Source organism: Papio anubis, chromosome 2, assembly GCF_008728515.1.
Source record: "Papio anubis isolate 15944 chromosome 2, Panubis1.0, whole genome shotgun sequence".
NCBI classification, from domain to species: domain Eukaryota; kingdom Metazoa; phylum Chordata; class Mammalia; order Primates; family Cercopithecidae; genus Papio; species Papio anubis.
In genome coordinates, this window is record NC_044977.1 from 3,033,850 (window position 1) to 3,059,565 (window position 25,716).

The window sequence follows — 25,716 nt, forward strand, 5'->3', positions numbered from 1 at the left end:
GAAAGGTGGAAGAAATGACAGTAGTGTTCCAATAGCCCAGGTGAAAGCACTCAGTGCTATCTTTAAGAGTCCATTTTTCATATTCCGCTGATACTGTAGATATTTGTGTGTATCTCTCTTCTTCACTAGGCTATAATGAGCTCTGTGAAGATGCGATCCACGTCGTATTTATCTGTACATCCTTCATAGTACCCAGCATACTGTTTTGTACATAGAAGGTGCTCAAGAATTGGTTTATCTGAAAACTGGAATGTCTATCTTTAAATGGCGTATTTCATGGAGGGTCCAGAGTTAAGGGACATGAGGACGTAATGATAACATTGTTCAACTGGTAGTTAAACAACTTTGGATCAAGATCCTTTCCAAAAGGCATCAAGCCTGTGACCCTGCATAAATTATATAAACATTCTCCATCTCAGTTTAATAGTAAGAAGGCATTGGTCTTAGCTAACTGTGTGTCAGATCATATGTGAGGAACCCCTTTAGCAGCTCTGTAAGGAATTATTCGATATCTCGATTTTGCAAAAGAAAGAAAATGAAGACTAAGTAAATTTCATAAGGTCACCTACCAGGTAAGACAGGCAGTATCAGAATTCTGCTGGTATCTGCAGCTCTTTTTTTTTTCTTTTTTTGAGACGGAGTTTAGCTCTTGTCTCCCAGGCTGGAGTACAGTGTCGCAATCTAGGCTCACGGCAACCTCTGCCTCCCAGGCTCAAGTGATTCTCCTGCCTCAGCCTCCTGAGTAGCTGGGATTACAGGCACCTGCCACCACACCTGGCTAATTTTTGTACTTTTAGTAGAGATGGGGTTTTGCCATGTTGGCCAGGCTTGTCTCGAACTCATAACCTTGGGTGATCCACCTGCCGTGGCCTCCCAAGTGCTGGGATTACAGGTGTAAGCCACCGTGCCCGGCCTCTCCAGCTCTTAAAATGTAAAAATAGCAACTTTTTACTACATTGGATGACTTGCTTGTAATTTTAAAAAGAGTTAAACCTTACTGTAATGTAATTTTGGTTCTGAAATGTTTTGTCTCCATGACCTAAACAAAATGACTTTTAACAAGAAATGATTTAAGTGTACAATATATGTATTGATATATTAGATGAACATGGACACATAATTGCTCATATATGAGCAGTTTCATACTTATAAAAAGGTTTGGGGGAAAATAACTTGCCCTGTATTTTATTTTCTTATAGAAACAATGATAAAACAACCAATTCCATGTCTGAAAAGTGATGTGATGCAACATTTTAAAACACTCACTGTAAATGTCAAAGGCAGTGTGAAAGTAAATGCTTTATAAGCCCCCAACCATGTCTAAAATTGAAAGTTTCAACAATCTAGCACAGAGTTACATGATTTAATGTTTATTCTCAAGAAACCTAAATCAGGTCAAAATTATTTATTATCAATTATATTTAGTGATTAAGTACATTCTGGGGGAGTTAAAAGCCTAAGGAAAACCACAAAAGCACTTCTCATCTCTTCACTAATGACCTAAAAGGCACTGTTTGAAATGGCTATTTCACCATCCACAAAATAACTTTTTAAAAGCGCCTTTGTAAAATGGCCTATCAGGTTTAATTGTGCAATGCTCTAAATTCTCTCCTAATAACATCGACCACACAAAATAAATGTCCTAAAGCTAACTTTAACAACCATTTATGGATTTTCCTACCCTCATAAATCTGTTATAAAGCAATTACTCAGCTATATTTTGTCTTATACTTACTTCAGTATTTTCTGCAGGTGTGTTTATACTGGCACATTATTTATCAAGTCCTGAGAGAAACAGTTTAAAAACAAATTAAAGTGCTCATGGTATTTTAATCAGTTTTGCAAACTTTAGGTATACTACAAAATGTTAACTTCTAATTTATACAAAATATTTTTAAAAACTAAAATAAAAAGAATTGCTTTGTATTTTTAAATTACTAAAATATGGCTCGAAGGACACCAGATGCTATGTAATTACCAAGTGTAACTGTTCTAATGATGACCCTGATGTTTGGTATTCGCTAAAATGATTCACCAGTCTAAAAACAGTGAATACTATTCAGCCTAATTGATTCATGCTATGCATATCTATCAAAATATTTAAAACCATAGTAAGCAAATAATAAAAATTATCCATACATATGGATGTACAAACAGTCACATTTTTAGTTATCTTGTTTAGTTTACTCAGGATTCATCATAAGGTAAAGGTGTTCTTCATGTAAACAGTCTGCAATTATTCTGTTTTGAAAAATAAAATACCTTGATCACTTAATGTGCAAACAATTCTGGATAAAATACAAACTATTATGTGAATCAACTTAGAATTAATTTTTTTATATTGAATGATACTAACTCTGACAAAATAATTCCAAGTCTTAAAATTACGTGAGGTTGTTAATATGAACATTTTAAAAAATGCTATCTCTCAATGACAGGAGCAAAAAAGTAATTTATTTCTCCAAATTTCATTCTCAGTCTGAGCAGTTGAGACGTGATATAGCCATACAAGTCAATTACATTTTTCCCCATTGATGCCATTATTTCGGAATGTTAGTTTGGTTACTAAAGACAGTTGCTCAGTTATACATCTATATAACTGGGCAGCGAGAAAACCTTACCCACTGTTATGTAGATGAATAAATCACAGTAAAACTCAGACCATAATAGAAGGCCTATGATGTGCTATTTACTAGTGAGGTGCTGTGTCATTATTTGTTGCTGAATCTTCTTATGTATCAATTATTTCTTGTACCTGAGTGCTCTACTTATTTCTTCAAATATTTGCCTGGTGTACACAACGAAGAAAGCATTTCAAATTCTCTGTAGGATGGCCATGAAGTGAATGCCTTTCTTTTGATTAACTTTAATGATTCATATCTGTTTTTCTGAAGTAACTGAAAGAAACCCAGAATCCTTTTTTGTGGATGAAAGAAATCTAAGAGAATCCCACACATTCAGCAATCATTAGGGTTACAATGGCTGTTTCTTTAAGCTATAGGTACACAAGAAGTTCTTTACTTTATTCCTCTAGGGAGAAACAAAACAAAACAAAACAAAACAGCAAAGAATCATAGGCCAAAAAGCTACTGGGTCTCAATCAAATGAAACAGCATTAAAAAACCCAGCAGGAGTGGTGCTCAGCATCGTGTTTACACCACTGGATCAGAACAGTTAGGAGAGGGAGTTATTCTCACAAATCACTCTCTTCTTAAATTCTGTAGTGGGACTTCATTAAATCTCTTGGTTGATGGCATTCCACTTTCAGCCTGCTCACGAAGAGCTCAACTGGCAATACTGATTCTTCAAAGGTTTCCATCACATCTTGTCTTTTTCAGTTTTCTTTTTACCATAAAATCTCTTTCCCCATCAGCCCCCCTAGTCTTCAGTTAAAAAATTTTAAAGCCTTATTTTAACTACAAAATAAACAAGAAAGAGGAGGATGAGGAGGAGAAGGAGACGAAACACACACAAGCCTCCACAACACATCCCTTAGAGGTAGTATTTTGAATAAGACTCTTGAGGTTAGTATTAAGAGTATCCATCCATACAAGCAGTGGTAAATATACATTACATTGAATATGTGTATACATACATATTTGCATATCCAATATATATGTTTAATATATATATTTACCACCATTTTATACATATATAATCCTCCAACCCCTGAAGCACTGCTCACTGTAGCACTAGTGACTTTAGTAGGCATTTGTGGATTACTGCCACATGTCATTAAGAATCATTCCCCAAAGAACCAGTCTGCTATGTCTTGTCAGAGTCTGGCAAAAACATCACACACATATCAAGGTTCTTAAAATTGTCAAATAAAGCTTTGGGGGGTCTCATAATATGTGTTTCCTCAAAATGTTGATGAACTCACAGTTTTCAACCAAGATCTTGGATTATACTAAACCTAAGTTGACTCTGCAAAAAGGTCCCTTGACACTATTAGTTTTGGCTTTGACTCAAATAACCACGTTAATGGTCAGAAACAATGCACTATTATATTGCCAGATTTTCTAAAATCAGCAACTTAAGGAAACTGTTCCAACAAATGATTTAAATGAAGTCTACATCAAATAAAGGAGATTCAGAACTGAAGGACCAGTTGTTTCTCTCAATATTTATTTTATGCCTAGTTATCATACAAGCTGCAAAAAGTCCTAGGAATCTTACACAAAGATCTCACGTGCTGCTAGAAAGTTAAACAGTGAACTCTATTTATGGAAACCATAGATTTACAACGTAGGTCTTCTCTCCCCGAGAGGTGCCTTTGAATGCAAGTTTTTAAAAGTTTCTCCCCGACTGGCAATAAAGTCTACAGTAAGCTATATTGCTTCACTTTTACCTAAATTTTAATTTTACAATCTGAAATAATTGTGTAATGGTTCATTAAGCACACACATACACACACACACACGAGTCTGCACAACATAGTGAGACCTCATCTTTCCAGAAAAAAAAAAGAAATTAGATGGGCATGGTGGCATGTTTCTGTAGTCCTAGCTACTTGGGAGGCTGAAGGGAGAGGATTGCTTCAACCCAGGAGTTCAAGGCTGCAGTGAGCCATGACTGTGCCACTGCACTCCAACCTGGGTGACATAGGGAGACCCTGTCTCAAAAAGACAGTCATACATTTGCATAGTATGTTACATTAACATTAGCATGTATCTTGATTATTTTCAAAATTGCTAATTCACATGTTAGAAAATGATCAAATGCATATTTCTTTTTGTGGATTACGCCTTCTGATCCATTTTTTCCAGACTAAATTATATTGAAGGTATTTCTGAGTACGGTATATCTAAATTTGTTTATATTTAGTTAATTCAATTGTTCCAATATACGGACTACTTGGAGCAGGCAGTGATGGGATTCAACATTATTCATTCTATCAGGAAATTTAGCACCACTGAACATAGCAGGGAGGGATAATAATTACGTTAAAGTAAAATAATAACCAAAGTTCACATTAATCAGTTATCAAAAATGTCAAATCTCTATGGACAAAATAACAATTAACAGGAATCTGATGAATTTTTAATTTTGTTTTGGAAGAAGCTGAGAAAAACAATCATAAAAACTGTAACAACAATTGTATTTGCTTAAGCACCCCATACTCCACAACCCACTTTCTTGGGAACTTAACTATTTTATTCATTAGTTTATTTTCCTATTAGCTGACTGATATTTGTATTACATGTACACTCATTTTTCAACAGATGAGAACTCTTAATCTCAGAGAAGTTAGACGATTTATCTAGGATTCAACAACCAGTGTGTATCAGGATAAGCGCGTAATTCACTCACACAGAAAATGTCACAAGAACATCAAGGTTTCTGTGATGGTTAATCTTATGTGTCCATTTGAGTGTAACATGTTATTTCTGGGAGCGTCTGTGACGGTGTTTCCAGAAGAAATTAGTATTTGATACCGTTAACTGAGTAAAGAAGACATGCCTTCACCAACGTGGGCTGGCGTCATCCAATCCATTGAGGGTCCAGGTAGAAAAAAGGCAGACGAAAGGCAAATGTGCTATCTCTTCTGGAGCTGGGACACACATCTCCTGCTCCTGTGATGTCCGAATTTTGCTCTTAGACTGAATTACACCACCTGCTTTGCTGGTTCTTCACCTTGCAGATGGCAGATGGTGGGAATTCTTGATGCCTCATACCAATACTTATAATAAATCTCCTCTTATTATCTCTATAGATGCCATTGAGTGTGTTTCTCTGGAGGACCCTAACTAAAACGGATGCCTCTGAGACTGCAGTAAACAATGAGACTAACAAAGCAAGGTAAGCAAAGTGTGTGCCTAAGGAACTCATAGCCAAGCAGTTCAGACGTTGAAATACCCTTAAGGGCAGTAGTAGCATCCAATGGGTAGGTGAATGGGAAATACCTAACTCTCACTCGGATGGGGAGTGTCTGAAAAGCTTGCTGGAGGATGCTTATGTGAACCACGTTCAAGAATAGGAGTAATTAGTGAGTAGAAGATGGGGCAGGTGGGGCTGGGGCATTTTAGATCAAGGAGCCAACATAACAAAAAGCCCAGAGCTAAGCTACATGGTGGTGTATACATGAAAAAAATATAGGAATATAGCATATTATACTAAAGTGAGTAGCAAGAAAGGAGGCTAGCATCATCAAAAGTATTTTGGATCTTACCCTGGAGAGATGGGAACCATGGAAGTCCATGGAAGTCATTTATGGAAGGAATTAATATAATTAGAACTGTGTTTTAGGTAGACAATCTTCTTAAAAATCTTTTTAAAAGTATTAAAAAAAATTTTTTAACACTGGGTCTCACTGTGTTGCTTAGGCTGGTCTCGAACTTCTGGGCTCAAGTAATTCTCCTATCTTGGCCTCCCAAAGTGCTGGGATTAAAGGCGTGAGCCATCGCGCTCAGCCTTTTTGGGTAGATTAATCTGTTGTGTGAAGAATGGATTCTATGAGACAGGTGGAGGCAAGGAACCTGGTTAGAAGTTAATTGTTTCCCAGAGAGATGATGAAGGCCTAAAACGGAGCAATGATAAGAAGGTAAGGGAGGTGGTAAGAGTTGAGAAATAGGTAAAAGGCAAAATAAGTAGGATTTTGTGATGACTGATTAAGAATAAGACACGGGAAAGTGGGAGCATGAAGGATAAAGAGTTAAGCTGTCGACTGACTGTGTGTCTGCAGTTGCATTGCCAACATGTGAAATAAAGAATATTAGTAGATTCAGCTTCTGATGTCTGGTCTGCTCTTACTTTCCCTTCTTCACTATTATATTCTGTGAACGAATGCTTACAGACTGGGTTAGTAGAAGCTCAAAGGCTCAGACAAACCTCTGACAGCTGCTTCTTGTTTTACTGAAAGTTATAATTACTCTTCAACTCTGAGTTCATTGGGACAGTACATAGGGGTCAATCATAAACTGCAGTGTCCTAGATATTTCACCGAAGTTTCTTTTTTGAAGCATGTAGTTTACTAGCACCAAAGAGAGAGGCTCCAGGAAACATCCCATTAGCAGCAATTAAGTCAGGCAAAAGACAGCACGGGTCTTTTTTTCCGTCTTTGTGTCTCCCTTGTTGCATGTCAATCTCATACTTTAAGGCTCAGACTCCCAGAAGCTGTCACTGGCTAATCAGTCCTAATGAGAAAGTGTTACGCTCCTTCATTGCACAGTTGGCATTAATACTTAGGAGAAGCATCAGACAAAACAACAATTCTGCAGAAGAGAATAGAATGCGCATTCTTTTGATGTTTTAACATTCCTACTGTATGTCAGCAATACGTTTAAAGAAACAGCAACATAATTCGTGATACTGTATTTTATAGTTAAAAAAACAGCTGATAAAGTTGAGAGACTAGAGTGACTTCACATCAAGAGAAGAAAAAGGGAGAAGCTCTTATGAGAGAAGAACTAGGATTTCACAGAAATCCCATTCATCTGATAACACGGCCTCATCGGGTTTGGCAATGTTTGGCACCTGCCTTTTCTTTGAACAGAGCTTCAAAAAGTGACCCGTCCCTGTGAGAAGCCTGGAGAGGAGTAGAGCGGGGTGTGAACTGAGATCTAAACGTACTGCTTCCTGTGACTGGCTGGCCCTACACTCCGGCCTCGAGAGAAATGAGAAGACTAAGTGTCTTTTAGTTCCTGTTGTGAGAGAGACAAACAAAAACGGGATTGGATTTTCTTCTATTTCAACTCAGGGAGATAAAAGGTGATGGCTTGGGAAATGGTTGGTGTATGGAAGTCTGTTTTCAGGCCGTTTCGGTTCGGTTTCCTGTGACCGATGGGACACTGCGATGGGAACATGATCACTCTGGTGATAGAGGCACAAACTTACTTTGGAAATGAAATTGTGACAGTAAGAAGAGCTGCTTTATCTGTGAAGTTACAAAAGGAGTGGAAAGATTAATAATGCCATCTACTTTGCCTTGTTTAAGCAATGAGTATCACTGAAGCAAGGAATCATAAGAAATCTTAGAGGCTGAGGACAAACTCAGAAACAGGAGAAACTCAAACTTTAAACTATGCGGCTTTATCACTTATCTTTCTTTCGAAATAGCACTCCTCAAAAATGGAATAATTGAAAAAGCCACCAACATGATTGTCTCTGAAAGTTGTAAATTTTATAGGGTTTGTTATTAATAATTCAATAAATATAATATTTTTCATTTTTAAGTATTTTGAAGCTGTATTCACCAGGCTTTTCCTAACGTCTACTTTGAATAAAGAGTAAAGCATTCGCTTTTCTTTTTCAATTAATCATTTTAGTTCAAAAATAAAAATAATAATTTAATTTGACAGTCATCTGATTCTAAGAAGAACCTGAAGGCCCACCTGGTAAGCATCTAATAAATACATAATAGATTTAGATTAAGATAGCAAAATCATATAAAAACAAACCTGCAACCATTCCTGAATACCAAGGGGAGGCATACATTTTAGCGGTTTCAGTGACACCCTGTTTAAAAACGTGGCAGGGTGCCTCTATGCATCTGTTTCGCTCTGCTTAGATTTCAGCTTTTATAGGTATGTCGCAGCCTACAAAACTGTTATAAACACAGTTTATATATCTTTTTGTCTTAAAAGGTGGAGCCATTATGCAACACGAAATACCACGTCAGTGAAAAATTCATTCCTACCAAGACAGAGCCAGCAATCCTAACACTTGTCAAATGGAGATGCTGCAGTTCAATTAGAACAATGTAATAAATCAAAAGAGAGGTGCTATGTCTTTAAAAAGATGCTTGGTTTTGTTTGTGTATTTTAGGTTCACAAAAAGATTTCTTGAAAAGAAAGGTATGTAGCTGTTATACCTATGGAGGGGAAATAGGGATGCAGAAAAACACTAAGTACAGATGTAACAACGCTGATGGTTAACATTTATAGGTAATGAACCTTTGCTTAGTTTAGAAAATGATGCGATGTGAGGTTCAGGTGTACTGAATTTTCTGGCTAACTAAAAGTTAAGCAGAAACACTTTTCTGTTGTAATTACCCCAAACAGCATTGTTTCAGCATTTGGTATTGGTCAGATAATGAACAGTAATGATTCTTCAATAGGTCATGACTGCTGAGCCTTTGGGTCTCATTCTGACAATGAGTTTCGATAATGTACCAATATCGGTACACCATAAATACCAATACACAAGTTAAAGGGATCAGGATCTTCTTTTTATTGCCTAAACCCTGGAAAAATATATTTTTAGCCCAAACTTTCTAATATCACCAAAATTTTATTACAGTTTGCCTCTTTCCTAAGTCAAATAAAACCTGCATTACTAAGTAATCAATATCTTACTTGATTCAATATTTTCAGTTGACTTTGGCATTCCACTGGCCAGGAACAAGGAATCCCACAAACGTCACTCCAGATGTGATGCAGGTTTTAGTGATGCAACTACTTTCTATTAACAGGGTGCAGCCTCACATTTCATCCATGTTTTGGAATGATCATTAAGGAGATAAAGACGTTTCTGAGGATATTTGCTCATGGATAATCTTACTAGTCTCTGTATGAATTGTGAGGAAGCACCATTATTTTACAGGGAGAAACTGAGGTACTGAGAATCTAAAAAATGAGAAAACAGTCACTCTTAGAGATAATGGAATGGAAATTGTGACAAAAAACCCTTGGCTGAATGTTCTTCCATAACAATAACACTCCAATGCACATGTAATGCCATCTTTTTGATTAATTTTTCTTCCAAAATGGTCATAAATTTCAATAATTTATCTACTTATTTTGCAAAACTTCAATACATATCTAGGTCTAGCTTCACTGGCACTAGCAAAATCCAACATATTGACTATAATAGCCCATAAGGATTTTTATTTTTGTTTTATTTTTAGAGGCAGGGTCTCACTCTGTCAACCAGGTTGGAGTGCAAGAATGGGGTTCACAGCTCACTGCAACCTCCCACCCTTGGACTCAAGCTGTCCTCCTGCCTCAGCCTCCCAAGTTGCTGGGACTACAGGTGCACGCCAGCATGCACGATTGATTTTAAAGTTACTTTTTGTAGAGATGGAGTCACGAACTCCTGGCCTCAAGCATTCCTCCTGCCTCAACCTTCCAACAGAGGTTTTAAAAAATAAAAATGTAATGCTTTATATTTGAGAAATGTCTTTAATAATGTGTTACATAATAAATTGTCATGACAGTATTAGTACTTCAGATTCTTCATTTGCAATAGAAAAGCCACTTATCTAGAATTATCTAAAGATTTTTCTTACCAGATAATAATTATTGAAATTAAGCAATAAAGCTATCAATAATAACACTTGTAAGTATAATGCTCTTTACTTACAAAATATTTACTGTATAACAGATAATATGTTAAATATCCTTATATAAAGGTTGGTATTACTCTGTCCATTTTACATATGGGTCAACTGAGTCTCAGGAAATTTATATAAACTCTTCTAGGTTACATAGTAGTAAATGACAGAATCACGATTCAACTAAATTCTGTCTGATTCCAATGTCCATTCTCTGAGCTATACCATTGTCTTTAACATACTTCTTCTACCTCTGTAAGTCTCCAATTATAAAGACATTTTTTAAAAGTCTTCTATTCTTGCTGTCAGTTCATCAAGTAACTCCTCATTCCTGAGGTTTGTGAAGTTGCTTGTTTAAAAATAAAAAGAAATTTCTGTGCTCCAACCCAGATCTCCTAAATTGGATTTTCTATAGGCCATGCCTGATAATCTGTATAAAATTAACTTCAGGTAAGTTTAAGAAACAGTGTCTAGCCCTAGATTTTACTCTGTTCCCTTTTCACCTCCATTCCTTTTAAAAATACATTTCATTGTATATATTTAAGGTATACAACATGACATTGAGATACAGACAGACAGTAAAACAATTACTGTGCTCTTTCAAACACAGGTCATAAGGCAGCATCATTCATAAATGGTAATCTCTTCAAATGTGATCAAATGGAGCATACTGTTGGCACTCAGAATCAAAGCCACCAGAAGCTGCTTGAATTTTCCCTAGGATGTCCCTGTGCTATTTCTTTTCTTTCTTTTTTTTTTTTTTGAGACAGAGTTTTGCTCTTATTGCCCAAACTAGAGTGCAATGGTGCAATCTCAGCTCGCTGCAATCTCCACCTCCCAGGTTCAAGCGAGTCTCCTGCCTCAGTCTCCAGAGTAGCTGAGATTACAGCCACATGCCACCATGCCCAGCTAATTTTTTGTATTTTTAGTTAAAACAGGGTTTCACCATGTTAGCCAGGCTGGTCTCGAACTCCTTACCTCAGGTGATCTGCCTGCCTTGGCCTCCCATAGTGCTGAGATTACAGGTGTGAGCCACAGTGCCCGGCCCCCTGTGCTATTTCTACCATTCAAGCAGAAGTTTGAAATGCATATTCACATTTCAAATTTTAATAAGAATGTATTAGATAAAGTGCCTACTACATGTGCAGTACCATGAAAGAACCATGATGAGTACACAGGTAGAAAAGTCATGGAAACCCCTAGTGTCAAGAGAGGAATATTTAAAGACATATAGTCTAGAAAACAGCAGAATTTAGGATTACAAGAAGACCTTGGCAAAAAAAAAAAAAATTCTCAAATCAGGGTTCTTTTTAAGATGCTGGAATTAATTGCATCTGTGCTGGGGTTGAAAATCAAATGGCCACCCTTATGTAAGGTAATTTATTCCCACAACTTCTACCTGCATCACAGGGCTTTATTGGCTTAACATCAATGATACAAATTAAATACTCATTGTATGAGGTGGGAGGGAGAGAAAGATTATGTTTAACCTCATACTGACTGCAACACTGTCTGTTAAAAATGAGCTGTACACAAAACACAGAAAGCTTTTTAACAATACAATTACACTACTGAATTTTTTAACTTTAATTATTTCCTGCTACCAAATGGCTTCGATTCTGATTAGCTTCCTTTGTAGTAACTGGTGTTTTTCTACATTCAATCTCAAAAGATGAAAAAAGGCGTATCTGCTCAGGTTTCCTTGGAATGTTTTTTTCTTAGTTATCTTTTGGAGTTGGGAATCACGTTACTTTCTTTAACATACTGTGTTTATTATTCTAGCATGTTAAAGATGTTTTAACAGTGATGTTAATAGGCATATTTTATTTTAATATTGAATAATATATCCTTAACTATACACAGATCTTTTAAACATTTATAGAAAACACAACACAGCTGAAATGAGAAATTCTAAATTCCAGTAGTTTCTGGATTTGATCATTTGTGCCAATTTCCATTGAAACCAAGGCTTAGAGAGCAAGATTTCCATATGGAAAACTGAAGGCTGAATGAGTTTTGTAGCTGAGTTTAAAATTGCAGGAAGAAACTCCATGGTGATTTCACTGTCTACTGCATACTCAGCAGAATAGCTGTTAGTTATAAAAGCATCAGGCTACCAAGGTAAAGTACTTGAAAACACAAAGTGAAACACATTTCACCGACTAACGTAATAGACAGTCAACCTCCTTATCACAATTGCCTGGAGATAGACACATCTTTTCATGTCTTGTATTCATCCTGGCTACTTTCACTCCTGGAGGGCTTTCGAACTTGGATTTGACACCTCTTAAATTTCTGCTTTCTGTAAATGTGAAGAGGTTTTCTTTTCTTAGTTTTAGCCTTACTTGGAGCTCAAGTCTAACTTAGATTAAAGAGAAGTAGTCTTGGCCTTAGAAACTCAATGTTTGTTCTTGATCTTTCTTTTTTTCCTTTTGTTTTTTATGAGATTGAGCTAAAAACCCCAAAGTGGGACATAATGGCTTTAGAGACAGGAAGGAAATATTCTTTACTCTTTTTTTTCTAGTGTAAAAAGCCCACAAGGCTCTTTTGTACAAAGCCCACAGTAGAAGCGCTCCCTCAAAAGCCACCTTTTTTTCCTAAATAGTCTTAGAAGAGACAGTGTTCAGAAAAGATGACAACATCAAGTGTTGCTAATGTTAGACTCAAAACAAGCTAAATGGTTTATGGCCAGAACTTCCATTTACTATATATACTGTCAAAACAGGAATTTTTTTCCCAACCAATAAAATGTTTTTTTAAAGGTCATTGCCTCTGAAATTCCATGATCAACAACTTGCCACTTAAAAAGAAAAAAAAAATAGGGGAAAGTTCTCAAATGAGATATAGTGAGAAATCATCAGTATGACATCACAGAGAAAAACAAAATGGGATTATGAGAATGAAAAAGTTCTGGATTATGGATGGAAAAGAGGTGACAGATCCATTTCCTCCTATCAGCTTAAGATGTGACTTTGACTTTCAAAAACCTGGTAGCCATAGAACACGGCATCCACTTGGGATCATATGATACTAAATAATAAATCTATATCAAAATTAGCAAAGTACAAGTGCAATTCATTCAATCAGCTGATATTTATTGAGTGTTTGTTATGATGCAAGCACTCCGTGCACATAAAACAATGGCAAAGTCCCTATTCAATGAATCCTACATTCTAAAGAGTAATAGAATCTTCTTTTTCTGTTACAAATTGTACAGGCCCTTGAAAGTGGATGATCTTGAAGTAATGAAAGATTTGTTTTCCTCCAAAGACAAAGTTTCCTCCAAGACAGAAATAGCTATCATTTAATTAAAAGATTAGAAGGGTTCTATGTTTGAAGACCTGGAGTTTAAAGCACATTCTTCGCCTCTACTTGACCAAGATAGTTTTTGAACTATCTTGAACATTTAATTCAATTTTGAACATAATTTTGAACATTTAATTCAACTTCCTGTAACACGTACAGAGCTCCCATAGGCAAAACAATATGTGTTATTTAAATATGTTTGAAATACATTATTTAGAGCAATACTTAAAGTCTATATGTAACACAGTCCTATACACAATATTTTCTTCAGTTGTCAGCATTATATTTTGCATGCTCAAACCACCGAAACAAAGACGTCCCCAATGCCTACCTTGAACAGTCAGAGTAGCAGATGCTTCAGCTTTTCCCACCATATTTTCTGCAACACAAGTGTATGAACCCATGTCACCAGCCATCACCTTCCTAATTTTCAAGGTATGATCATCTCGGATTTCATATCTAATGACATAACAAAAGAAAGCACAGTTAAGTGGCTTTCCACTTGAAAGATCTCATCATTATACACACAATGCTTCAAAGCACATGCCACATTCTTTTCTGATAATTTAAAACAAAGAGTAAAATGTGGTATTCCTCTAAGTCAGCTGGCAGAAGAAAAGCTTGTTTTTATAATTATGTGGACTAACATATTAAACTACTTTCTAAAAGAACATTTTGGGGTAAAGTTAGCATTTATTTACTTATTTCCTCAAGCTCCTGTGGTCACACTAAAACAAAAAGATAGTGACCATTAATTAAATTCTTATCATTTGCCAGACTTTAAATGTTTTATAGATTTTATCCTTCTAAGTTTTTATAACAATGGTATGAAATAACTGTTATGCTCACCTCCATTTTTTGGATGAGGAAAATGAGGTATAGGAGGTAAGGCAACTTGGCCTAGGTCCTCATCTAGTTCGGTGGCAGAGTTGAAATTTGAACCCAGTTTCATTTTCAAGTTCACTTGTCTTGCCTCATCTTCCCTCCCCTTAAATGTTGGGTTTTCCTTGAACTTTCACTTTAGTCCTCTTTTTACTCTACATGATCTCCCTGAGTTAAGTTATCTACTATAGTTTATATATTGATCTACTACACAAACATTTCCTATCCCTAATTCATCTAAGTTCCAAATTTGGATTTCTAACTAATAATTAGACATCATATTCCATAGGCACCTAATATTTAATGTATTAAATAAAATTTCCATTCTTCCCCTAACATAAACCAACTCCTTTCCTTAACACATTTACGTATCTTCTTTCACCAGCTGTCCATATCTAACAACTCCTCCAATTTGTCATTTTAGTCTTAGAAATTTCTCTTTACTGTGGAGCCCTGTCTCCATCTCACCTCCCAGTTCAGACAGTTTACATCGCTGACCCGGACAACCACAAAAATAGTGTCCCTGCCGTTAGCCTCTCCCCAGAATAATGTAACACCCATAGTGCTAACAAAATTAATTTTTCCTCTTATTATTTTTTGGACACGGAGTCACACTCTGCCACTCAGGCTGAAGTGTAGTGATACGATCTTGGCTCACTCACTGCAACCTCCGCCTCCCAGGCTCAAGCAATTCTCCTGCCTCAGCCTCCCGAGCAGCTGGTATTACAGGCATGTGCCACCACACCTGGCTAATTTTTGTATTTTAGTAGAGACGATGTTTCACCATGTTGACCAGGCTGGTCTCGAACTCCTGACCTCAAATGATCTGCCCACCTCGGCCTCCCAAAGTGCTCGGATTATAGGTGTGTGCCACTGCATGCGGCCAACAAAATTAATTTTTCTAAAGGGTAAACCTATTTATACTAACACTCTTGGCTCACCAATGTGCATATATTATTAGAAATTCATTACACAAAGCCCTTCTTAGTTTCAACCTGATATCTCATAACTTCTCATCATAAATCCTATGCCCTAGCCATGCTAAACTTTATGCCACTCAAAAGATATGACATTCCTTCTCAGCTTGTGTCTATGTTGTGATAACCCATTTCCTGGAATATTCTTCTCTTCTTCCTTATCAGACTGATACATATTTTTCAAGACGTCACTTATGTGTCATGTTTCTTTGAGAATTCAAATCCCCCCCTCTGAGCTGGTATAGGTTTACCTTTATGTGACAAAAGAGCTTGTGTATTAGTCTGTTCTCACACTGCTATGAAGAAATACCCGAAACTGGGTAATTTATAAAGGAAAGAGGTTTAATTGACTCACAGTTCCACATGGCTGGGGAGACCTCAGGAAACTTACAATCATGGCGGAAGGCACCTCTTCACAGGGCGACAGGAGAGAGAATAAGTGCCAGCAGGGGAAATGCCAGACGCTTATAAAACCATCAGATCTCATGAGAACTCACTCACTATCACAAGAACAGCATGGGGGAAACCACCTCTATGATTCAATCATCTCCAACTGGTTCCACTCTTAACACGTGAATCTCATGATTCAAGGTGAGATTTGAGTGGGGACACAGAGTCAAACCATATCAGCTTGATATTGTTATTCTGTGTCTATCAATACATTTCATTTTCTGAGCTCCTTGAGAGCAGAAACTATGTCTAAACCACTACTGTAATCCCAACACCTAGAGAGAAGGCTCAACACATGTTTGCTGAATGAGTGAACATACTGGAGAAGACAGCCCACTGACAATACCTGAAAGCCTTTATTTTATTGGCTTGTTCCCTAAGGCTCCCTGATTTGTGCATCTCTGCTCCTGGCCAATTTAAGGACTTGACAGATATCAAGAAACTCTGACCTCTCCTACCATTCCCTGGTGATATTTTAGCTAAGGAAAAGGAAGCCTGATTTTTAATTGGCTCATGGACACATCCTTAATGCTGTATCTTTCCTCCCTTTCCTGCCTACTACCATTCCAAAAAATTAGTATTAACTGTCATCTGGCTGAACAGAAGAGAAACCTGTGATATTAAAGAATATCATATTTTACAAGGGTTCCCTGTGCAGCCCAGGGTCATGAATGCACGGTTCTTCTCTGAAAGCCTCAGAGAAAGCAGGATGGCAACTTCCTGTTTCTAATTATCTCCAGTATTGTATCTGGCCCCTGATAGAGGATTCTAGAATGGACTATTCTAACGGCCTGGATGTGGAGCTGATGTGATGAAAAACGTAGAAATGCTGAGTTGATAAATCATATCATGAAACTCTGATGTATACCTGGATTTGGGCAGCTCTCCATCATCTTTCCTCCATCGTACCGTAGGTACAGGGTCACCTCGGGCCTCACATTTAAATTCTGCACTGTCATCCACAGTTACTGCCAAGTTACTGGGTCTCTTCACAAATGATGGTCTCTCTAAAATTAAAAAGAGCCGCCTTAAGGTAAAATTTTAAAATGAACCAGCTGAAAAACACTTTAGGAGTTCAGTAAGAGCATATTTGTAATTTAAATATTAGTGAGGAAATTATTCCACAGAGTCCGCTCATTCTAGAAGCTTCTCCCTAGGTTTAGTGCTTCCTCCTAGTCCTCCTCCCACATCTTTGGCTATTTTATCTCAGGCTGCTTTTCTGATTTCTTCTCTCCTCTTTCTACCCACCCCACAAAAATACTTGGCTTAACAATATTTCTTTCTCCCTTCTATACAGATACAAAATGAGAAGAGATCTATTTTTCAGTAAGAAGATTAAATAAAATTGCACTTACCTAAAACAGTTAGTTCTGCTACTTCACTCTCACGTTCCCCAACCATATTGGTACCAACACAAACATATTTGCCAGCGTCACTTTTACGGGTGTAAGTGATCATGAGTTTTCCTCCTCGTATCTTAAAAAAAAGTTTCACATGAATACTATTAAAATTGCTTCAGCTATGTTTACCTGACAGAGGTCTTCACAAATGAAGACTACTTTCTAAGCATATACATCAAAGCATAATTACATCAAACAGCTAATGTGTAGTATTTGCTATTTTTAGGTAGTAACCTTAAAGAGAACTGACTCCAAAGGTACAATATAAAAAAAGCAAAAATGTTTCTCTTTACTTACATTTCATGTAAAGTTATATTCTGTATAGCTAGAAACTTGTTGCCCACTCGGCCAAGTTATTTCATATTATTTAGTTAAGTGAAAAACCACAAAAAATTGTGTGAATAATTTGGTTAGCAAGAGGAAAAATAAAATTCTTAATACCATATGACTATAACTAATATTGAAATATATATTAGCTATAAGTGATTTCAAGAAAATGTATTCCAGCATTATGTGAATTAACTAAAATGTCTCTAATAACTTAATTTGCCAGAGTTGCTTTAAAGGAGTGTATCTTCATTGCAAAAACATAGTAGAACCTGTCATTTCCTTAAAAACGTGATGTTGCTGCCACCCAAGCTGGTTTTGGGGACTTGGGAAGCAGAGAATGAATAGGTCCCAATAAATCATCAGGAACGACACATTTGGGTACACTCTTGAACATATAATTGAATGCAAATTAATTTTAAATGTTATCAGGCATACAGTACAAGAAGTCGACTGAAACTAAACATGAATTAAGATTGGACTATCCTTAATTTAACACGCTTTTGGATGAGAGTTCAGTTCAATTACCCACGAATATCTACAACGTCCTGATCTTAGAAAGGTTTCATTAGGGACAATTTCCAGAAGGTTTATTCATAGAGGTTTTTACCTCATAGTTACCAACTAGATAAAGGAAGAAGGAAGAAGGAAGGAAGGGAGGCAGGGAGAGAGGGAGGAAGGGACGGAAGGAGCGGGGGAGGAAGGGACGGAAACATCTAAGCACATTTTTTTTCATAATACATTAAGAAGTTCATTGAAACTACTGCTTTGTAAAGGTGAGGTCCCCTCACAGTTTTGAATGCCTAAATGGATTTATTTGAATCAAGGCATCCAAACTAAGTATTCTGGCCAAGTCTCTAAATACTAGAGGAAACAAAACATTAACAACGTTTTTAATTTTTGTGGGTTTAGAACTTGATTTTTTTTCAGTAGCATCATAAAGAAATGATCAGCCTGCTCCAGATTACCATCCAGGGATTTTCCTCTGCATCATTCATCATTCTGTCTCTCATACCCAGAACAATGTCTGCACACAGTAGTCACTCAACATACTGTTGTTGAATGTAAACTACTATTGTTAGTCTGTTATCCAAGTTAAAATATTTCTATAAGGTTTATAACAGTTATAAGATATATTAAATTGTTTTATTTTTTCATACATACTTACATTTTCAAATAGAGAAATATAAAGAAAATGTCACACAAAAAATGCACGTTAGTGTTAGTACTTTTGAACATTCGTCTTTCAATTATGTGTGTATACATACACACTCACATACACGCATGCATATACAGAGATACACATTTACAGTGAATGTGTTTATATATACACATATAAACATATATACATACACATAATTTTCCTAAAGTAGAATCATGTTATATATGCTGTTTTGTAATCTGCATTTTCAACAGTATGAGGCATTTTTATATTTTAAATGTTCAAGAAATTTTACACAGATCCTCAGCATCAATTTCCATGGCTACACACAATTCTAATGTTTGGGTTTACTACATTTTACCTAGCTATTCCCCTACTGATAGATATTTAGGATATCAGTGCCAGGTGATATAGATATCTCATTCTTCCCGCTTAAGAACAGCACTGAAATCAGCATTCTTTTGGACACACTTTTCTCATATGTGCAGTTATTTCCTTGGGAGGTAGCAAAGTGGGATTCTTAAATGTATACCCAACTTAAGGCTATTGGTTTATATTGCTAATGATCTTATGTTTCATAAAGTCATTTTAATATATCATTTAAATTTCTGTCTTTATCATAACCCTGCTGTGAGACTGTGTGGGGAAGTGTTAAAATAACCTCACTTTTCACTAAAGGGAACAGAGGCTCAGAAAAGTACAGCCTCTCCTCCCACATACCTCTGGTATGCGCACTGTAACAACATGTTTTAATTATGCTTCCAAGTGTCAGTCCCCTGACCTTAGTGTGAGCACTGAAGCAGAGGAGCACATGTAATTCCTCATGGGAGCCCCTGTTACAGCGCGTTGTAAATAGTAAAAATTGTGTGGGAGGAAATGACTTGTGCAATGTCACACAACAAGTTGGAACAAGGTGAAGACTTTAGGTAAGATATGTGTCTTTGGCTATACGCGTTATACAAATGAAAATAAATGCACAGCTCACATCCTTATTATCTTAATGTTTGATAAACTTGAGTTTAAAAAACTTGAGTTCTTGAGGTCCAGAACAATTTGAGTATCATCTTATCAAAATCCTCCTAAGAACTTTTGTAACCTTTCATGCACTGATTTTGGAACACTCACATAAGCATTTCCAAAAACCTTAAGGAAACAAAATTATTACAGGAAAAGAGGAAGACGAAAAATCCAATATCTGAAGTGGAAGTTAAGTGAGCTGAGGTGTAGCTAGATGTTTCTTTACTAGTTCTATAACTTTGGATAGCATACCGAGCCTCTTGTTATGCCTCAGAATCTAACCTTGAAGTCTCTGGATATTTAGGAGACAAGTTTATTGCTGAAAGAATTATACAACGATACATAAAAGATATACCAAAATAAGAGGAAACAAACACATAATTTAACATTCTCTTTGTTTTAAAAGTGAGTAAGTGTTCAATGATTTTTACCTACTATAAAATGTAAGGCTTTAAGGACAATTTTAAGACATTCAAATACATAGAAAAATTGCAAGTCAAAGGATAATAACATATAAATAATTTGCAACAGCGTAGATTTATTTCTACAGCTTCAGTATAATATAGTACTAATTCACTTTTACACATCTTAAATACTTGGGAATGTAGAGTTTTAAATCAACTTGCTTATGCACACATGGGGCACCAATTAACATTATATATGACAGCCCAATGCTATTATATGTTGAAAGAATCCATACAAATGGAGAAGGAGGGGGATTTAGTCAACAAGAGTAATGAGGGGACTGCCAGGAGATCCACAGACACGAAAAAATTCCGATTTCGAGATGAATGGGAGGAAACAATAGCTGAGGTAAACCAAAATTCAAAGAGGGCTATAAAGGCCTAAGGACTTCGTAGTATACACCCTGTTACTATAGCTCCAATTATATATTACGCTTGGCTTAATCATGGAAAAAATTGTATCACTAAATCTATCAGATCTATTCTGAGCCCATATCATGTGTTTGGTATTGAATATAGATAGAAAAACTGTTTCTTTTCAATCAAAATTTATTTTATAGCCATCTTTTACAACTAAATCACATTGGCTGTGTAAATTGAAAGTAACCCACCAGGCATTTTACAAATACTTTCTCTATTCTTTGTAAGTAAACAAAGCTGGAGTTTGTTTACTCTGTCAAATTTTTCTACAAGAAATGTTATTGGATAAATTAAGCATCATGAAAACCTGTTTTCATTAGTAACATAATATGACTAAAAGCATATGGTTACACAGTGTTCATACATGTAAAACTTTCATATCAATGCAAAAATATAAAACAAATTCAAGGCCTGAAAAATATTAAATTTTCAAAACACTTTTAATGAGAAAAATGCACTTTTTGTAACAATAGCAGAGATATTAATCATCAATGACTAAGTAAGGTCAACTAAATAGCACCTTTGTTTGTCTACTCAAGGTATTCTTTACCAAAATTACCTAGGTAAAGCCCAAAGACAACAAAATATATACGAAAACGTAACATTTTAAAAAAAGATTTCTAAATCCTAGATAAATTTTCAGATACATATACTTAGGAAAGCAAAGTGAGCATGGGCTCTGGAGTCAGGCTACTTTTTATTATATATGTGTAACTTTAGCCAAGATATTAGTTCCTCTGTATCTCTGCTTTTCAACTCTAAAATGGAAATCCTATTAATATAGAACTCTAAGGATATTATGAAGATTATGAAATAAACCATATGAAGCCCTTAGAAAATGCCTGCACATTATTATAATTATTTATTACACATATGCAGTTAATGATTCAATATTGTTTTTGATCTGTCTAATAAAAAACAATATTCCTTCCTTAGGCTAAATCCAGTCGCTTTTTATTAAAATTACAATTATAGGTCACATAATAAGGTTTAGTTAAGGATGAACCTCATATATGATGACGATCCCATAACATTATAATGGAGCTGAAAAATTCCTAGTGATGTTGCGGCCGTTGTAAGATCGTTTCCCAATGCATCGCCTTTTCTACGTTTACATAGATTTAGAGACATGAAAACTTGCCGTTGTGTTAGAATTGCCTACAGTATTCAATGCAGTAGCATACTGTACAGGTTTGTGGCCTAGGAGGAATCGGCTATATTGTATAGCCTAGGTGTGTAACAGGCCATACCACGTAGGTTTGTAAGTAAACTCTATCATGGCCACACAACAATCAAATCACCTAATAATGCATTTGTCAGAGCGTATCCCTGTCATGAATCAATGCATGACTGTAATTACTAAAGCAACTTCCACTGGTTTCATCAGGAAAATATATATTTGCATTGACACAGCCTAAGACTTAGAAACAAGTAAATGTTAGGCTTTATAGATCATTATTACCTCATCCAAAGCAGTGGTTCTCAATGGAGGCAATCACCTCCCCTCTCCCAGGAGATACCTGGCAATGCCTGCAGGCACATTCTGTCATCAGAACTTGGGGTGGGATTGGAGGACTGAAGAGTGTGGGGTGGGGGGCGGTGCTACTGGTATCTAATCAGTAGAGGCCAGAAATGCACACCAAAGAATTATCTGACTCAAACTGTCAATAACGCAGGGATTGAGAAACTGTGTTCTAAAGACCCAGTTCTGGACTAAATAATTGCTGGATTCAAATGACAAAAGGAAGGAAGGGATACAATTAGATAATACAAATAATACTTATTGTATTTAAGGAACAACTGCTCAGATTTCCCAGATTTGTATAAATACTCTCTCCCATAAATTTCCCACCTCATCAACAAACCAATTTCATTATAAAATACAACATTCTATTATAGACTCACTGACAATAATGGTTAAGGACCCCAAAGTAGATGTTACAAAAAATGAAAAAATAAGCAAGCCTCACCAATCCTGGGAGACGCTTCCTGCCTCAGGGATGACAGAGATAGAAACTGGTGAACGTGAAAGAACAAACCACAGAGTAGGGCAAATGAACTTAAAAAACAGAAGAAAAATGGCAGCTTTCAATTTCCATCAATTCAAATTAATTTTGGCATTATGTCAATGACTACATTGAAATGGACCTTAAAAGGCCGTAATTCTACTCTTAATGGTCACAAATATGGAATCCATGGTGGGCTGTTCATTTCAATAAACAAAAGAACAGAAAAATGACATAGTACTATGACCCTGATTGAATATAACACACTTTCAAGCAGGGCCTCCTAGTAACAATCAACACTTTGGCCGGGTGCAGTGGCCCATGCCTGTAATCCCAGGACTTTGGAAGACCGAGGCGGGTGGATCACCTGAGCTCAACAGTTTGAGACCAGCCTGGCCAACATGGTGAAACCCCATCTCTACTAAAATAAATAAATAAATAAATAAATAATTAGCTTGGTGTGGTGGCACGTGCCTGTAGTCCCAGCTACTCTGGAGGTTGAGGCAGGAGAATCGCTTGAACCTGGGAAGCAGAGGTTGCAGAGAGCCGAGATCGTGCCACTACACTCCAGCCTGGGCGACAGAGTGAGACTCCATCACACACAGACACAAAAGCAAAAAGAAATCAACATTTTATGTTGAGTCATATAAAAATACTGATTGTGAATGTAGGGTGAGTTTATACATTTTAAACTGTGGTGCCCCTATGTAAGCCAAAAATGAACGTTTTCTCTGTCTACATAGGGAAGAAAAATATGTCTAACACAAACAAAACACTACAAATGTGAAAATAGCACTATTTAAAATAAGCTGAAATATTTCTTGGCAAGTCTCTTCCTGCGGCTGGATTTGACAGCTGAATTGTAAACCTATCAAAAACTAGTTTGTGTAATGAACAGACACAATGTTAAACACTGAACTGCTGGAGCACTGCTTCAATTAACATAATCCGGGTAGTGGAGAAGCAGAACATGTTAAAGTTTCAGACAATGTGCTGGCATTTAGCCTGTGTCAAAAATTCAAGGCAGAGGTCTTCCTTCCTCATTACCATATACCTTACCAGCCCACAATAGTAACCACATTAGAAGACCACATTTCCATAAGCTCTAGACAGTGCTTGAAGAGGCCCTTAGCTATATACATACTTGATGAAAGCAAAGCAAAACAAAAAAATGTCCCACTGGTCTTGCTCCTTTTTGGGAAAGAGACAGAGGAGAGAGAAGAAGAAGATAAAGAATTTTAAAGTTTAAATATATTTAAACTTTCTACTTTTCTCTGTAATAGTCTCAGGTTTAAAAAAATGTTTTAGAGACATAAAAATGTAAAAATTCTTGATGTGTTTAATATATATGATTTTTATACACCAGGAATTTTCCCTGTAGAAAACTAGAAATGACTACTTTTCTTAGGGGTAAAGACTTCTCTGAGCAGTAGGAAATCCTGCCTGAATTGTTTACTGAATAATTATAGAGAATAATCAGGTTTAAAGATATAGCTTTTCTACCAAAAGTGAAGAAAACCATTTTATGTCTCTGGTTAGCATGGAAAAACTAGCATCAGTATTCTTATTTCCAGAATACAAGAAAAAAAATTTACCTTTGCACACAAAGAAATATACTGCCTTTAAAAAAGTAAATTGAGTAAACTTTTTTCATTCAGGTCCCTTTTAAAACATAAATTCAGTAAGTTTTTTGATTGGGTTACTCTATAGTATACAGCTTACCCTGAAATCAGTGCTCACAATCAGAAATAAGGATGAACTTAAAATGAACTCCTTGCGATGTCTTCATTTTCTACCCTAAAGCAAGTCAGATGATTTGCAGTATCTGTTACACAGGAATTTTTTTTTTTTTCAGACATCACCCCCACAATGTTATCCATACACCTCTAGGTTAACACACTAAACAGACTGGAGCTAATTAACTAGTTTGGCTACACAAATTCTTTTCTGCTTTTAATTACATTAACCTAATGTGACTTGAATTCAACAGACCAAAAACAAAACCGCTAATTATATTAAGGGCTTCAAAGATGATTTCAAATTGCTAACCACCAAACTGTCATAGAATTTATCTCATTTCCTTTAATATATTTTACATGCAAAATCTGTGCTTTACTAAAAATACTATTTAAAAATACATCAAAACAATGAATAATAGAATATTGATTTATAATGCTAAAAGAGAAATATGTTTCAACTAACACAGATAAGACACACATAGGTATCATCATACCAATAAGCAATTATGCAGTACTAAATTTTTATAATCTTTGAAAAGATTAAAGGCTTGAAAATATTCATTTACAGTAGTAAGGGCTTGACAAGTGGGATTTACCTGAAGAATGAAGTTGTCTAAAGCACCTGAGTTTAGAAATTATTTTTTCAGAAAAAAAACTTGATTCGTTACCACCAACTCGTTTTCACACTATTTTGCAAAGTAAGTGAGATGAGAGGTTTTGAATTACAGTCTAGTGTATCATCCTTAAACAATTCACCACTAACTCTCCTTGTGCAGAATATCTCTTCATAGAAATGCTGTCAATTCTGCCTGGATCTTTGGCCTACAGAATAGAGAGCAAGCTGTTGTGAACTACAGAAGTGCCTGGCATGGCTTCTTAACAACAATGAGATGCAGGTAACCCAGATGGCCAGTCATAGCCCCCAGACATTCCCCTTGGTGAAATCAGCTGCAGGACAGTTTTAGATGGTCCCTAAGGACGCCTTTCAACAGAAACATATGAAGAAGAGTCACAGCAATAACGGCTTTTATTTCTCTAAATTTTGGCATCAAATTAACAACAACAACAACAACAACAACAACAGTAACAATCCAGAAAAAAATAACTTGTCTGAGGAGGGTGCAGAGAATAAGAGGAGGCAAAGTAATACCCATTACTTTCCAATCTGGCTGCAAGAATAATATCAGCCTTTAATGTTAGTTCAGATTAAAGCATTCATATTGTCTAATGCATGCCATCCTATTTCTCAAAAATAATCATGCTTTATTGCATTCTAATTAAGCAAAAGCATTG

At 36.1% G+C, this 25,716-nt stretch overlaps 1 protein-coding gene across 11 annotated transcripts in view; it reads right to left on the minus strand.

The window, feature by feature from the left end:
* The window catches only part of ROBO1 (roundabout guidance receptor 1), a 1,151,573-nt gene that overhangs the window by 95,460 nt on the left and 1,030,397 nt on the right, over positions 1-25,716 (minus strand). For all 11 annotated transcript variants that reach the window (XM_021932690.2, XM_021932676.2, XM_021932679.2 and 8 more), the window contains 3 exons: positions 17,244-17,364; positions 16,757-16,895; positions 13,911-14,038 (listed from right to left, as the gene is read on the minus strand). In XM_021932690.2, coding sequence (XP_021788382.1) covers positions 13,911-14,038; positions 16,757-16,895; positions 17,244-17,364 — 388 coding nt within the window. The remainder of the gene's footprint in view (positions 1-13,910; positions 14,039-16,756; positions 16,896-17,243; positions 17,365-25,716) is intronic.